At 39.1% G+C, this 16,169-nt stretch overlaps 1 protein-coding gene across 3 annotated transcripts in view; it reads left to right on the plus strand.

Moving 5' to 3' along the window:
• tbc1d22a (TBC1 domain family, member 22a) overlaps positions 1-16,169 on the plus strand; it is a 161,139-nt gene that overhangs the window by 40,193 nt on the left and 104,777 nt on the right. Inside the window, exons 7-10 of one of the 3 annotated variants that reach the window (XM_088072619.1) lie at positions 3,760-3,888; positions 5,991-6,053; positions 6,536-6,601; positions 13,037-13,151. In XM_088072619.1, the coding sequence (XP_087928745.1) occupies positions 3,760-3,888; positions 5,991-6,053; positions 6,536-6,601; positions 13,037-13,151 (373 nt within the window). The remainder of the gene's footprint in view (positions 1-3,759; positions 3,889-5,990; positions 6,054-6,535; positions 6,602-13,036; positions 13,152-16,169) is intronic. The other 2 variants (XM_042511041.2, XM_042511040.2) reach the window with 2 other exon arrangements.

Genomic DNA, 16,169 nt, shown 5'->3' on the forward strand with positions numbered 1-16,169 from the left:
TTTAGCAAATGAACCCTTAAAATCTCACATACCCCATGGCTATCCCTAGGGGTTATGCAAACTCCTGTTTGAGAAACATTGTATAACAGTGGCCGTTAGTTTGCTAAGGAGGTTTGGAGGTCTGGAGGTTTCATCTAGACCTTTGGAGCTTTTCGGTCACATCTCTACAGTAGGTCCTGGCCGTGGCTCAGGTGTCCACACATTTGGCCATGCTCCCATGGACATATTTTTAATTAAATTACTGCTGAGGTGACGTTTTGAGCTTCACTCTCTTCATCAGAATGAATAATGAGGAGCTCGAGACGTCACCCTGGTGGTAATTTAATTAAATATATGTTCGTGGGAGCATGGTCTAGTCTACACACTCCGTTTTAATGTCTTTTATATGGTCTGTAGTCTCGCGTTCAGTGTCTAGAGGTTTGTTCTTTTGTATACCTTTTTATAAAAATCTCTTTTGCAAAGCATCCACGACTGCAGCATAAATAATTTCAAAACCAACAAACTACAACCAGAACAACCAAAAGTGAAAACAAACAGCATAAACATTTCGCTTTGGCTCAGCTGTCATTGTGTGATCCGAGTGTGGTAACATGATAACAAGTCACATGATAAGAATCTTGGAAGAGTTTGACAAAAAAAAAAAAAAAAATGACTCAAGGTCCTTTCTAGATTTCAGCTTTTCTTGGTCTTTCAATCATAGTGTTTTTTTTTTTTTTTCAAATGTAGCTGGCTCAGATATCATCTTACAGCCTAAGTGTGGCACTAACACACTAAAGGTCAACATGGAAACACTGTCCAGGCAAAATGAAAGAGAGGATTCTGACTGATGAAAAGAGAAAAGAAAAGTCTAAAAGGACTACGTTTAACCAACACAATGCACATTATGTGCAACAGTTTTGATCACATTTTAATTCTGGTAGGGCTGCAACCCAAAGATATTTTTATCATGATTAATCTACAGATTATTTTCTCGATTAATCATTTGTCTAACCCTAAACCCTAAATATTAAAAACATAATGAAAAATACCTTTCACAATTTCCTAGAGTCTCATTTTTTTCCAACACACAGTCCAAATATATTCATTTCATTAACATAAAAGACTAAATAGCTCAGAAAAATGTAAGATTTGAGAAGCTGAATCCAGAGAAATTTGGCAATTTAAAAATTACCAAAAGCATAGTAATCGATTATCAAAATAGTTAGCGATATTTTTTTTAAACAAGGAGCTTATTGTTGCAGCTCTAATTTCAGTGAAACACAACAATATGCATATACATTGTGGTAAATATTGGTTTAGTGGCAGATATTTCAAGTTACATAACATTTTTGTTTCAGTTTTTTTTAAAAATCTGGATTTCATGGAGTCCCATGTGTATGCAAATAAAATTAAAACATCTCATTCGTTTTTAAGGTCCGAGAAGGCTATTCCTGTTATTAAAATTGGTTAAATATCACGTAACCCTCTCTGTATCAGTCATCCTAATGCTGAGGAGCTATTCATGTATGAACTACTGCTACTCAAAAGTTAGCCGTAGTGAAGTTAGAACTAAACAAATGCACCGTAGGCGATATAAATCATGTAAAGTAAAAACAAGAAGGGCGTTTGTAGGTTTAACAGCTATGCAGTCCAGCTTTTATCAGGACAAGGACAAGTTTTCAGAGCCAGCAGTCATGTTTGAGTTGTGTTCTGAAAACTTTAACAGTGTGAATATTTCAGAGCCCCTGGTCCCAGCTCCCGCTTTTAATAGACTTTAGATTTGTTGTTCAGTTTGGAGTTGACTTTCTCCTCATTGCATAAGCCTGACCGCACAAGGAGGATACAGACTTTCACAAATGTATGCTCAAATAAACTGTCTGACAAACACGTTCCCAGAAGCATACACACACACACACACACACACACACACACACACACACACACACACACACACACTGTACTGAAGACGCACACACGCAAAAAGGTAGCTCCCCTAGGAGGCAAAAAGCATTTGGTCAAGCAGCAGAAAGTTTTCTCTGCAAAGTGAAGTGTGTCGTTTACAGGCGATGTAATCCCAGGTGGTGGAGTTTGGTTCGTGATTGAACTTGGCCGACAGACTTAAAGCAAGTCTAGAACAAGAGTTTGGAAATAAAGACTCATTAAATAGTATATACTGACAGACAAATAATTACGAGAGACGCACAACATAAAATGCCGTGCAGTTTCAGACACGGAGAAGACAGTGTAACTGAATATCTGCAGGACTAAATTAATGAGTCCCATGTGGAAGCCACGAGCGTGACTGGGAGCATGTGTCTCTGTGCATGTGTGTCAAGGATAGACAGGTATATTAGCTTGGAGACTACTGACAGTTACTTGCTTAAGTTTTTATGGACCTGTACCTGTACTAACAAAGTATTTTTTTTGACAAGTTTATTTGACATTGACCACATATAATACACATACTTTTCAACCCCTTATGCAGTACCTGTTGAAGATTGTAATGGTTTGCTGTTATGCTGCCTCACCATTCTGTATAAAAGGTACAATTGCAGCATGGGCCGAAAGAGCGGTCACATCTTTAAGCTGGCAGCAGAGGTAGAGACAGCACCCAAACAGTATTTGTATAAATAGGACAACTAGCAGCAAAGGACTTTGGACACGATGTGTGTGTTGTTTTGACGGCATGTTTCAACCCACTGTGGGTGATTTAAAAAGCGGCTTATAGCAGTTGGCGGCAGACTCAGGATATAGACAGACACTTTTGTGTGAAACGTCTCTGCCGTCACAACTCTTTTGCTCCTGTTGTGCCTGCATACTATCTAAAATTACACACTGGAGTGGGATGATGCCACCTTGATTTCTGTTTTAAAAAAAGAAAAAAAACATGGGAGGAAAGCAATGGGCAACTTAAGAAAAAATTACCCAAACATGAAAACAACTGAAAATTTGGCAAAATATATATGATAAAAAAACAATAAGCAACGACAACAAAAATAAGCAAGAATGTGCTTAAAATGTGCTGTAATAATAATTCTGTAACATAATCTCAAATATATAATTATGATAATTATGAGTATAGTTTTGTGGACTTTCTGCCCTAGCTTTCTTAAAAATAATTTCCTAAACTCTTGCCATTTGTGAGACGTCTCTTGCCAAGTTTCTCATTGCCTTTTTCCCCATGTTTTTGAAAGAATTAAAGCCAATTAGTTTAGCATTCACAGGTTGAAATACGAAAGGCATTTGAATGCAGCAGAAGGAAAGTTTTGTCTGTCCAGGTTTCAAAGGATCAAAACTGATTCACCTTTAGCCCCCTTTTTATCATTATAGAAAAAGGGTGAGGCTCTTAGTTTGATAATGTGATCACTGATGTTACTGCCATTCTCATGACATCAGGTTTTAGGGAATTTATCAGAGGAATAATTTGACATTTTGTGAAATGTGCTTATATACTTTCTTGCTGGGAGTTAGATAAGAGGATCAATGCTGCTCTCATTTCTGTCAGTTAAATAGCTAACAGGAGATGGTTCGTTTAGCATAAAGACTGGAAACAGAGGGAAACAGCCAGCCCGGCTCTGTCCAAATGTATTAAAATCTGCCTGCCGGCACCTCTAAAGCACACTTATTAACATATCATATCTTGTTTCTTTTAATCCGTACAAAAAGTGATGTGTAAAACGAAGATCTTTTTCTTGTTTAATCATTATTTTTCCATCAGCCTGAGCTCCTGAGTAGAGTTACAACTATGTTCACCATTTTTATGAACTCCTTCTTTCTTAGGGTTACCTGCCAGCTAATGCAGAAAGAAGAGAGAGCGTCCTGCAGAGGAAGAGACAAGAATATTTTGGCTTCATCCAGCAATACTATGACTCCCGCAATGACGAACACCATCAGGACACATACAGACAGGTATATACACACACATACACACACATTCTTGGGTCCTGTTTTGCTCGTTTTGTTTAATCATTTCTTTTACTGGACTTTTTTAACACCTGTCTGAATCCCTGAACATGAAGGACAGAATAAAAGAATGGACTACAAAAGGTTCCATTTTCAATTACAAGAACAACTTCTTGTCATTCGTGTATTCCCTCAGCATGAACCCAGGACACATGGGTGTTTGTGTGCATGTGTGTGTGTGAGAAAGTGTGCTTTGACAGGATTTGGCCCTGCAGACAGGATTACTGGAACCAGTGCCATGCTTTTCCTCTCCGTCCTGTCCTCTGTCTCCCGCATGCACTCATGTACAGACTGATGTCTGTGTGTCTGTCTGTCTGTTTCGACATGGAGGGAGTGTGGTCTGTTCACAGAGCGGAGACAACCAGCCCCGAGCTTCAGAGAGCTGCTTAAATGAACACTTTTCTCTGGCTTTGAAAAATAATATCTACTTTTACTCTCTCTCTCTCTTTGTCTGTCTATCTGTCTCTCTCTTCCCCACACATGCTCTTTCATTTTAACACTCGACTACTTCCCATTCATTTCAAGTCGATAAGAAACATCAAAGTGGGCTGTCGATAGCAAAAACACACATTTCTCATATTTCGTCCAATTTCCCATTGATCTCCTTCGCAGTGTGCCAGAAAGCTGGCATACTTTGTTTTGATGACTGTTTGGATCGTGTCTTGATGCCTGTTTTTCTGCCAAATTCTGCTTGTTCCAACACTGTTTGTGTTGATGGACTGAGCGGTGATTTTAAGTGAATTTTTTTTATGTGTGTGTGTTTACATGTTTGCACATCACGGTGTATTTGTATGTGTGTTTGTGTATATCATGTTTAAGTGACTGTAGATGTGTTTGCATGCATTACATGCACCTACATGTGTTATGTTTGTGTCTTTGCTCATATGGGGTGGTCCATCAGCCAGTGTAAATCTCTCCATCTGTCTCCATAGTTAGTGTCTCTTCTTGTGTCTGTCCATCTGTCTCTTTTATATATCTGTTTATGTTGTTGCCCAAACAGCTTGTGTGTATGTTTATACATATGCATATGGATGCAACCATTGTAGAAGTCCCAGCTCTCACTGCAAGCTATTTGAAGTGCTGCTGTGGTTTTGTTCCATCCCAAGAGAAAGTGTTGAAAAAAAGATTGAGTTTTTTTTTTTTTCTCAGGCTATCAGAAGATTTACACTGAAGTTGTGTGTTTGAAACAACTGATTTAGTTCTACTGTTATAGCTAGGGTATGCAGTTTTCTGCAAAAGGGAAAAAGGCCAGAATTTGAAATATAGTCCTCCTCCTGCAGCTCTTCATCCTCCGCCCTGAGCCCCTGCCATCAGATGAGCACAAGTCACTTGTTTTAATCATCACGATCGTGATGAGAATTACCATCCTGTTTTCTATGCAAACCTTTTAAGCCCTTCAAGATGACACTCTGTGATTTAAGGCTGTAGCTAATGTTACAGAAACATGAACTCAAATCAGCTGCAGCTGATGAACTGAAGGCAAATTCAGGAAAAACATCCACTTTGGCTCATAGATGAACTGATTTGATTTTGGTGGTCAAAGGTCAAGGTCCCTGTGACCATGCACCTGTCTCGTTTTCGTGAACAGAATATTTAAAGAAAAGCCTCGTGCAAATTCTTTTCAAATTTGGCACAAAAGTTCACATCCTTGGACTCAAGGATGAACTGATTAGATTTTGGTGATCATAGGTCAAAGGTCAAGGTCCCCGTGACCTCATTTGTCTCATTCTTGTGAACTATATACCTCAATTACCTTGATGTAATTTCTTCAAATTTGACAAACAGCAATTAACTGAGATAGATTTTTTGTTGTCAGAGATCAAGGTCACTTATACCTTGGGTTTGTTTTACGAAAATTGAGGACCAGTGCATGAGGTGGACTTCTACATTGGTACTCATGAGTGTAAATGTGTGTGTGTGTGTGTGTGTGTGTGTGTGTGTGTGTGTGTGTGTGTGTGTGTGTGTGTGTGTGTGTGTGTGTGTGTGTGTGTGTGTGTGCATGCATGCGTGTTTGTGTTTAACACCTTTCTCTCCCATGTTGCTGTCAGATCCACATAGACATTCCTAGGATGAGTCCTGAGTCTTTGGTGCTGCAGCCAAAGGTGACAGAGGTAAGGTGGACAGAGCAGACAGGACTGTGAATACAGCTCAATCCCCGGTCCTGTCAGTAACAAGCCACACACTCTCACAGACGGCCCGCCCGTCCAGTCTGGACTATTTCAGCTGGCTTGGCTCCAGCCGCTGTCCTGCATCCGTCTGGCTCCCCTTCTGATGAATCTGTCTGCCTGTCGTGTCGTTCGTCCGTGGGGCAGACGCTCTGAAATGGTGTAAACGTGGTCCAACACATACACACACACAAATGTATTCTCAGACACATAGCATCACAGAGACATGTCAACATATGCACACATTAAGGACCACCGCTGCTATCCATTTCAGACCACCGAACCCCCCCCGTCTGCCTTCAATCAAGGACACCAATCCACTAACTGTTGCACTCTGTCTCTGTCACTCTCTGTGATGCCCCAAATCCGTGCTAACCTGCCCGTTGCTTCAGTGTTTGTCTTTTTTCTCTCTCTTTCTCTCTCTGCAGATTCACATTGACATACCGAGAACTAATCCTCTTATTCCTCTCTTTCAACAAGCTTCTGTCCAAGAGGTGAGACCCAACCCTCCCCCTGCTGCACACACACCACCTCAACTAGCAGGGTTTTCCCCTCTGCTTTTTGGCAGATAACATCGATAGTGGTACTGATATTGTGGGCAGTAGTGACAACTGACAGTCACAAATTAATGAGAAATCATAGTGACTTTAATTATGTAAAAATATGATTATGTTTTTTTGTCAGAAAAAAAAAATCTAAAATTTGTTTAGCTTTCCAGGAAGTCAATTGTTTCTCATAAATACGTTTAACCAGCCAACAAGACCATACAAAATCAATCTGACATTACGAAAAGTGGATGCAGTGCAACATATTCATATTTTCCTGTTACATTCAGTCTTTGGCCTGGGCACACTGAAGCAATCCAGAATTAAAAACAAACAGAATAAACACAAATAAATGTGTTTATTTAATATGGGCGAAATTGACAGAAACAGATGTGTTTCACCTTTAAAGTAAGCAGGAATGGCAAATTTTATATCACCTTTTTATAAAATTTGCCAATCCTGCATGTTTTATCACACTTATGATGGCTTTGTAGCTGAAGCGTGTCCATTTCTGTCCATTTTTCCCACATTAAATAAGTAAATTTATCTTTACGGTGACATTATTATTATTATTATTATTATTATTGTTATTATTATTATTATTATTTGTGTGTGCTCTTTTTGTTTTTTGATATTTGCCACAACTCTGCACCTCTATATCTTGTGAAAGATTTTTGGAGTCATGTGCGATGCTTTTTTAAAATGATATTTTTCAGAAAATTCTGAATTAAAAAAATGTGTTTCTGCCTTGGAGTTCTAAATGGGAAAACCCTCGCTTCAGCACAATGCATGGTCTGGCATGGGTGCACACACACTCACAGAAGCACTAAAGATTACATATCCTAAATTATATAACACCTTCATTCATGCATGTGATCAGATTCACACAAACTCTGCACGGTTAAAGCTCTCGTTTGTCTTTGTTCTGCTTCGTCGGTGTTCCTGAACAAAGCATTTCTTGGGTGTTTTTAGGGGATATAAGAACTAATTATTTTAAACCCCTCTTAAGCATTATGCTTGATAAAACAATAACTATCAGCTGTAGTTGGGGCACATTAGGAAAACATACGGCGAGGCACACATTACTGGAATCTCTAACTATTAAATCAGTGTAAGCTGCTCTGGATAACACTGCTGCTTAAATACTTAGAATGTAAATGTGCTGCGAGTCCGTTTTGTTTCTGCCATGGTGTAAGAATTTGGCTCGGCTGGCCTCGGGGACGATCACTGCAGCTTCCCAATGCAACTTAACACGGAAACTAACTTGATTCCCTTCATTTAGATGAGGTTAAGTTTATCTTATTATTACAGTGCTTCTGGGAGGTCCTGTCATACATAGAACCACTGGCCTGAGAAGCCAGATAGAAAAATCCCATAATGAGGTGCAGGCTAATGAGGTGGCTCTGGACTGCTCTGTGTATACACCTACGCATAGGTGTGAGCGAGCACACACAAGCTGCATACACACCTGAAAGAAGACACAATCATGTATGCATGTGCACAAAAAAATGGAAAATGAGAAGATTTATCAGCATTTATAGTGTGCAGACTCTCACATTAATTCATACAAACAAATTGTCTTGTTCAGGGTTATAAGTCGGGGTTGCGACTAGCAAGTTAAAGAGGAAAACATGATTAGACTGAGAGTGATGTCTAGTATGTTGGACCACTGTATGTATCCTCTGCATTTCTCCCTTGACTTCCTTTTCCCCTCTACCACAACATATCTTTTTCCCCGTCATCTCCACACACCAACTCTCCCCTTTTTGATTGCAAAACAAAAGCCACCAATATATTCAAGCAGCGTGCATCTCATATATTTTGGTATGCAACAGACTCCAAAGGGCCCCTTTTTTATATGGTTATGCTTGCTGCGGCGCCACCTGAAAATCACCTCTGCTTCATTTCATTCACTTGTTTGTCTCGGCACCCCCACCGCCTCAACCCCCGCCACCCCCCCTGTGGGGCTTGGAGAGATTTAGTCGAGATGGAAGGCAGTCAACAGTCTGTTCCATTTCGGGGGAGAGAGGGATATTGAAGCAATTCTGCAGTGATTTCCAAAGTGGTATCTAAGTGTTTGAGTTTTTTCTTGTTCTGGAGAACAATGCAGTCTTCACGAGATATTGATAATCAGCAATTACAAGTTCCCAACGTGAAAACGTTCTGTCTGAATTGTGATTAGAGGCTGAAAGAGCAAAATTTATCAGTGTCTGCCATATTAAGAATTTCTTTTTTCATTTTAAGCATTTCACTGATATTTTTTTCAGTGAGTAACTCATAAAGAATGAGTGCATAGATAGTAGTTTAGTGTGGTTGTTTGGGATGTAATGATGTATTGAATTATGCGATATTTGGATTAGAAATGTATCGATACCGCCACGGGACTGTGACAAAATCTGTCATGATTTTAGGTGGTTATTTGACAAGTATAGCTGCATTCTGCAATCTTGTCTAAAAATTGTCAGGGCTCGATATTTATCCATGTCTGTGGAAAGTTAAGTCTGTGATCGGACAAGTGGATTGCCTCATGATGTTTTCTATTTGGGCATGTGAAAAATAATCGTGATCTATGTAAAGTTATCTGAAAAGCACTGCGTACTGTTTCCCTGATGCAGAGCTGCGTGCATGAGTGTGTCTCACCACTAAGCGTTGAACATGGCTTGGTTTAAAATGCTGTATGAGTCACTACCATTTAATGTCTTTGGAACCCCAGAACTTTTTTTTGTTTCGTGTTGTTCCAATGAGGGTTCCAGTGCAATCGTATCCCCTTTGGAAGCTTTAAACTGCGGTGTCTTTTTGGAGATTTTACAGAAAAAATCCACAATAATTTGTTAAAAAAGAGTTGTTGTTGTTGTTGTTGTTAGCCATCTACCATGCCTGAATTGAGCCTGTCGTCCAATTTGAGGCTGTGTTTTGACTTGTTGACCAATCCGAGGCTGTGTTTCTGATGGCGTGGCAGACAATAAAGTGATGTTCAAGTTAGAAACGTCCCTGCCATTGAATTGCCTGTTAATTGTAGAATCAATTATATTGATTGTCCAAATCCCTGTGGATATTTTTTATTTTTACTTACTTTTACTTTTTTGAAAACCCGCAGTTGTATTGTTTTTGATTGAACAGCAGAGGGCCCAGCTACTTTAGTCAAGAAGACAGACTTTCAAAGACAGGCTCAGAACACATAAGAAAATTTTGATCATTTTTGATTTTAATCATCACAATGATTATTAAATATTTATAATTTTTCTTTGTCTTTTAATATTGTAAGAAACTTTGTATCACTTTTAATGATGATAAAATCGCACCGTGAGTTTGTGTCATTGTTACATCCCTAGCACTTGCTGGTAATGGATTCATCAGATATTTGAGCAATTGAGCCCCTGATCTTAAGACAGTGAGATTATCGTAGAAGCCTTTAACCTTCCCTCCAGTTTTTCACACTGTATGTGTCAGATGTCAGTGAAGAGTTCTTTGATTTGGAACCATTTTGTTGTGTCAATTTCCTCTCCACCTCTTGAGATTACCCTTATCAGGGTCCTTGGGGGGCTGGAACTAATTTGATGAAGCCGTAGCGTTATGACACAGGAGACACGGCGAGGCAGATTTCCTGTCCTAGAGATGCACCGGCGTATGAGAGGAATATGAAATTAATGTGAGATTAACATAATTTACCAGAATGTAGTTTGCTGTCTGTTGAGAGCTGTGTGAACTCTGTTTAAACCTGAAGAAATTGTTGTTTGTTTGGGTGTTTGAAGCATGTCGTTTCTCTGCAACTTTGTTTTCACATACAAACATTCCTCGCCCATAGTAAACTGGGAGCGGGTTGGGTGGTGTGTGTGTGTGTGTGTGTGTGTGCAGGGGTTCACTCAGAGTGGTTCAGTGTGGAGGTGCCAATGTGAAATATGCATGTCAGCTTTTGAGGTTGCACAAAAAGAAAGTCCCATTACCCATTCCCCCTGCAAGCAGCAGCACCTCTCCCTGTTTGATAGATGAGGCTTTGATAAGGGAAGAGGAGGTGTGAGGTGTGGAGGCAGGTAAGGGGGATTTCACCAGAGAAGTGTAGGAGAAAGCCGGAGAGAGTTGCATCTTTCCAATCTCCCCGACTATCTTAACATTGATTGAATTCCTTTAAATAAAAATGAGAACGCACACCTTTCAAAAAATCTCCATGGCCGTGTTTTTTCTGCATTAAACAATGAGCTATGAGGTTGTTTAGAAAGTGACACAAACATGACATATCACCCAAAAAAACGTAGAAAGTGCTTGATGGGTGTGGTACAGCGAGGTGCGATTGTGTGTGTGTGTTTTCGTGGGGAAATCCATTCGAGCACCAGAAAAACAAGCTGAACATCAAGCTTCTAATTCACTGCGGCTGACAGCATTAAATAGCCACCCATAACGAGGATGGAAGTGTTTGCCTTGCAAAAAAAACATATTGAGAATCAAGGGAGAAAGAGGAAGATAGAGGAGGAGGAGTCAGAGACAGAGACAAACTGAGTGGAGAAAAAAGAAGAGAGGAGGGAGGAGACAAACACCAAAGCAGAGAACAAAGTTCAAAGTGATGTTTTTTTGCACAAGAGAAAAATTCAGCTGAGACAGTGAGGGCTGAGGTGCTGAAAGACAGCGGCAAAGACAGGGTTTATTTCAGATTTAGACTGAGGTAGCCAGTTTCCATCATGCCAAAAATCCAAATGCTACTTGTGTAGTTTTCAATTTAACCAGGAAACAGCAATATAAATTTTTGGATAGCATGTGGTGTTGCACTTTTCATAATACAGACACTTAATTCTAAGATGAATAAATAAAGATAACCTTCAGATAGTAACTCCAAGGTGGAATTTTGTTGTGGAATAAAAGCCGTTTATTGCATACACACACACAAAATTAGGCATTTTGGCTGAGTGATATAGTGAATATCAAATATCACAATATATTTGACAAACGATTTACTATGGATATTGCAACAGCATTGTAGGCTTTGTAGTGGGTAAAGGCAAATAATAGAACAGTCAAAACAGTCGTGTAAGTTCAGAAAATAGAGTAAAATCATTAATAGTTTACAGTCTTTCTCTTGGTCATCTTTTTAGCCCACTGCTACACTGTAACTGTCAATCTGCAGAAAACCCACACGTTAACATATTGCTTTATAGTGCTACTAGTGGTAAAAAAAATCTCTAGGGCAGCTTTAATGTTGTTTGTCTAACATATCCACCAAAAAAAGAAGAATTTTTCCCATAAATTTTTGTCTTGATCACCTAATCTGCGATGATGGCTCTAGCAAAGTCACAGTTTAAACCAAATTAATATCAGCTTATCATCTGTAGTTTTCCTGCCAGACTCCCGCAGCCAGCAAGGCTGTGCCCATTCAGCTGCTTTCCTGCTCACTAGCTTGGCATGCCTCAAATTGTTCTGATTTCTGCTCCTGCCTTCACACACCTCACTCACTTTCTAAAAATCTACACCTCTGTGATTAAAAGTTGTCATTCTTTCCAGCACAATGTTTGGCAGGCATAATCGGCTGTCAGTGAATAACGATTTGAAGTGTCATGCTTCATTATGAAACTATCATTTCTGAGGGGGATGATCAATCAATTAACTGATTACTTCATCAAGAGAAATTTTGACAAAGTGACAGAAGGCTAATTGAAGTCAGTTTCATATCATATATATTATATATTATTTTTATTATTTATTTATTATTTATTTTTATATATTATTATATATTTTTATTATTATTATACATATTATATCATATCATTGTAAATTGACTACTTTTTTGCATTAGTTTGTTTACCCTTAAATACCTGTGTAAATTGACTTGATTTCTTTCAAAAACAGGGGTGGGTGTTTGAGCAAGAAATTAGTAAAAAAAACTTGCATAATAATAATAATAATAATAATAATAATAATAATAATAATAATAATAATAATAATAATAATAATAATAATAACAATAATAATAAATCAAATGAAGTTTTAAAAAAAGTAAGTCCAAAAAACAAAACAAGAAAATGACACCATAAAGGGTAGTAAAAGAAAATTACATGTAATTATCATATGTCATTTTTATATCTTCTGCCACAAAATTTTAAATATTTATACTTTACAGTCCATCTAAGCAAATTTTTAGATTATTTGTTTGTCACCATTTAATAATTTTTTTCCAGTTTTGTGGGACATTTCTTGCCAAGTTGCTCAGTACGTTTTCTCCCATGTTTTTTGAAAGAAATCCAATCTTCTAAGGTTTCAGAGATCTAAATGCTAGTGGAGAAACGTCTGGATGCAGCACCAGAAAACTGATGTCGATCCAGATGTTAAATGGTTAATGTAGCTCTAGTCCGTCTGCCAATTTGACACTATTTCTCTGTGTGTATGTTTGTGTGTAAGATTTTTGAGCGAATCCTTTTTATCTGGGCCATCCGCCATCCAGCCAGCGGCTACGTGCAGGGCATCAACGACCTGGTCACGCCGTTCTTTGTCGTCTACGTCTTTGAGTACATCGGTAAGTACCATCTCTTCCCCTCTCTTTCTCCTTCTCTCTTTCACTTAAAAAAACAACCTCCCTAATCTTTTGTGTGATATGCTATTGATGTGAGGATCAGTCATCTCTTTTTGCTGCCTGTTGACTGCAAGTGCTGCTCTGCACACAGTGCAGAGAGGCACCTTTTTGGAGCCGGGGAGACTCAGGGTTCACTCATCAGTTCATCACCGCAGGTTGCAGGGAATCAGCCCCGGGACCCTCGAGGCAGACTCTCTTTTCACAACTTCGTAGCCAATGAACTCCCCCTCCCTCTTTCCGCCCTCCCTTTTTTCTTTCATCCATCTGCTTCTTCTTTCATTTAGACACTCGAGTCTCAGTTTTTGTTTACATGTGCTTGTGAGTTCTCTTCATCAAAGCATTCTGGTTAAGATGTGCATGTTTGTGTGTACAGTATGTGCCGGAGAGAGAACGTGACCTGTAGGCGTGTGTCTGTTCACACCAGCCTTTTCTCTCCAGAGCCCCCCTGCTGTGTGCATTTATGTTGTGCCACATTTATTTTAATCTCACGCTGCAGTATTTTGACAGAATAAACATGCTTCATTGGATACAAAGCACACAGACTGCAGAAAAATATGCCTTAAACGGATGAATATGATACAAATTAAATTTTTAGCAGTTGGTAGCTTAGTATAAACCATTTTTTCTTGTATTCTTTCTTTATTGGATAGATGCCATAGAAAGGCCATGATGTGGTGAATTTAATGAAGTCAAGTGGCTGGATTGCTACAATATATAACTTTTATTTTTTTATTTTTTATCTAATGTCAGAAGTGTGTGGATCAGAGTTTTCTGTAACTACCAGACATTGGTCAGATGGCCAGACAAGAAACACTTTCAGTCACCTATTTTTTTACAGTTTCAAGTCACACCACCACACTGTCTTTTTTAGATCATGGTAGTTTTAAACAAACAGTATATCTTTTAACCGTATGTCTGGATTGTAAATGATCAGAGAAACAAGCTGAGATAATGTTTGCGGCAGCTCGGCTCAAAGTTATTCCCACTTACTCCCATAACAGTGGCGACATTGTTGAGACATTGTAACAGGTAACATTCAATAACATTACTCATAAATTGTAAGGCTTGTGTTGCACTCATCTGATGAGAGCAATAAGCTTTCCTGCACTGTTGCTGACAGGAATTGTGGATGAAGTATTACGTTGTTGAATTTTACTCATGTAGCTTGCTAATTCTACCATGCTGTCTGGCTTCGCTGGTTACAGAAAATGAGGAGGACAGTAAAACAGGACTGTCAGTATCCGCAGATCTGTCAGTGCTTATTCGTTTCAAAAGAGCAACAGCCAACAGGGAAACACCAACGCTTATGTCATCACTCACTCCGACCAATGGTGTAACTCCGCTCGATCGCTTACAAACTTTGCCGTTCATAGGGCTGGCTTGCATGCTGTGGTCCGAAAACAAGCTGGGGACCAGTGGCAGCTCGGTTGGCATCCGCTCCTGATATCTGGCTGCTAAAGAGAGTGGAAGAAACATGAATTTTTAACATGAAATTTCTTTATTAAGCATTTTTACCCATGTAATTATCAGGAGACCTCTGTGGATAATTCATCTCTTGGTCAAACCCTCCTAAACAATGAATTCTGAAGGAATCCTAACCTAAAAAAAAAGCCAATGGCGATTGTTTAACAATAAACCCACGCTACTTTAGGAATCCATAGATCTTTGGTTATTATTTTGGCGAACCCTAGTGGCAGATCATCACATTGTGCATTTAAGCCTCCTAAATCAATTAAGCCCATACATTTTTTTTTATTTCACCTGTCTTTCTCTCAGATATGTTCTTTTTCCTGTTAGATTATATTGGCTGGAAAGTCCTTTTTCCAAACAAACAAGAATTAGCATTTCATTTCACCAGTGGAAAACAGTGTTTGTATGCACAGCATCTCACCCACAAAAATTCTGATGTTGCACAACTGACTTTAGTCAACGCTTAATTGTTTTTTGTATTAGAGATGTTCATAAATGAATCCCACTTTAATGTTAGGTCCCTGTTTTTTCCTTTATTACAAAAGTTATTTTTCTCTAATTGAATGGTGGCCTGATAGTCTTTTCAATCTCCCACTTGGAGTTGTTCTTATGAAGTTTTTCCAACATGGAGAATAACAATTGGTAGCTTTTAAGAGGCAACTTTTTGCAGTACACCTCTTTTCTTTATGAGATTTGGTGATAATGGGAGGGAAAGAGTGCACACAGTAAGCGATTGGGAGTTGACCCCATGCTGTCGTGACAAGTTTTTAAGTGGTTAGAGCCACGACTGTATGTGTTCAGTCCTGCATGCTTCTTCCCTGATGTGAGCTTCCCTATACGTCCCACATATACACCGTGTTTGTTGCTTTCTTTGTGCTACGTTCTGGCCCATCAAGCTCTCTTTGAAGCTGTTCCAAAGAGAGCTACTAAGCGGAAACCGCAATGCTCAGTGGACTACCTTGCACACTCCGGACCAACTGCGGTCACAAATATACAATTAGGATCCACAAGTTAAGAGGTGGGAAGCACGCAAAGAGGCTGGGCTGTCTGACTCCCTCACTTCTCCACACTGCTTTTGGCACACAGCACTTTACTCAGGGCTAATGAGTGTTTGTCTTAAAGCGTTTTTCTCCACTTTTATTGCACTTCTACTTCGGTTCACTTCTTTTGGTATAACGCAACACGATGCAACAGCACCGCAAACTACAGTAGAGCCTGCAAAATGACCGTGAGGTTGAATCAACACCTTTTTAAAACACTGTTTCAACACAAAATGAACCTAACCATCTTCATTACGGTTGGATTTATTGCATGGCTGTTGTAAAAGTTTTAGCTAGGTGAACTAAAAAAACTGCAGTCACTTTGTTTTCTCTTAATTTAGCCTCTTGTCCTTCCACTTTTTTTTCTCCTTATTATCATGTTCTGCTGTGTCTTGATTCCACTGCCTTTTTCTATCACTCATCTACTTTCTTTCTCCCTACCTCTCTGCAT

Source organism: Plectropomus leopardus, chromosome 22 (genome assembly GCF_026936395.1).
Source record: "Plectropomus leopardus strain MGB_pleo_1.0 chromosome 22, ASM2693639v1, whole genome shotgun sequence".
Classification (NCBI taxonomy): domain Eukaryota; kingdom Metazoa; phylum Chordata; class Actinopteri; order Perciformes; family Serranidae; genus Plectropomus; species Plectropomus leopardus.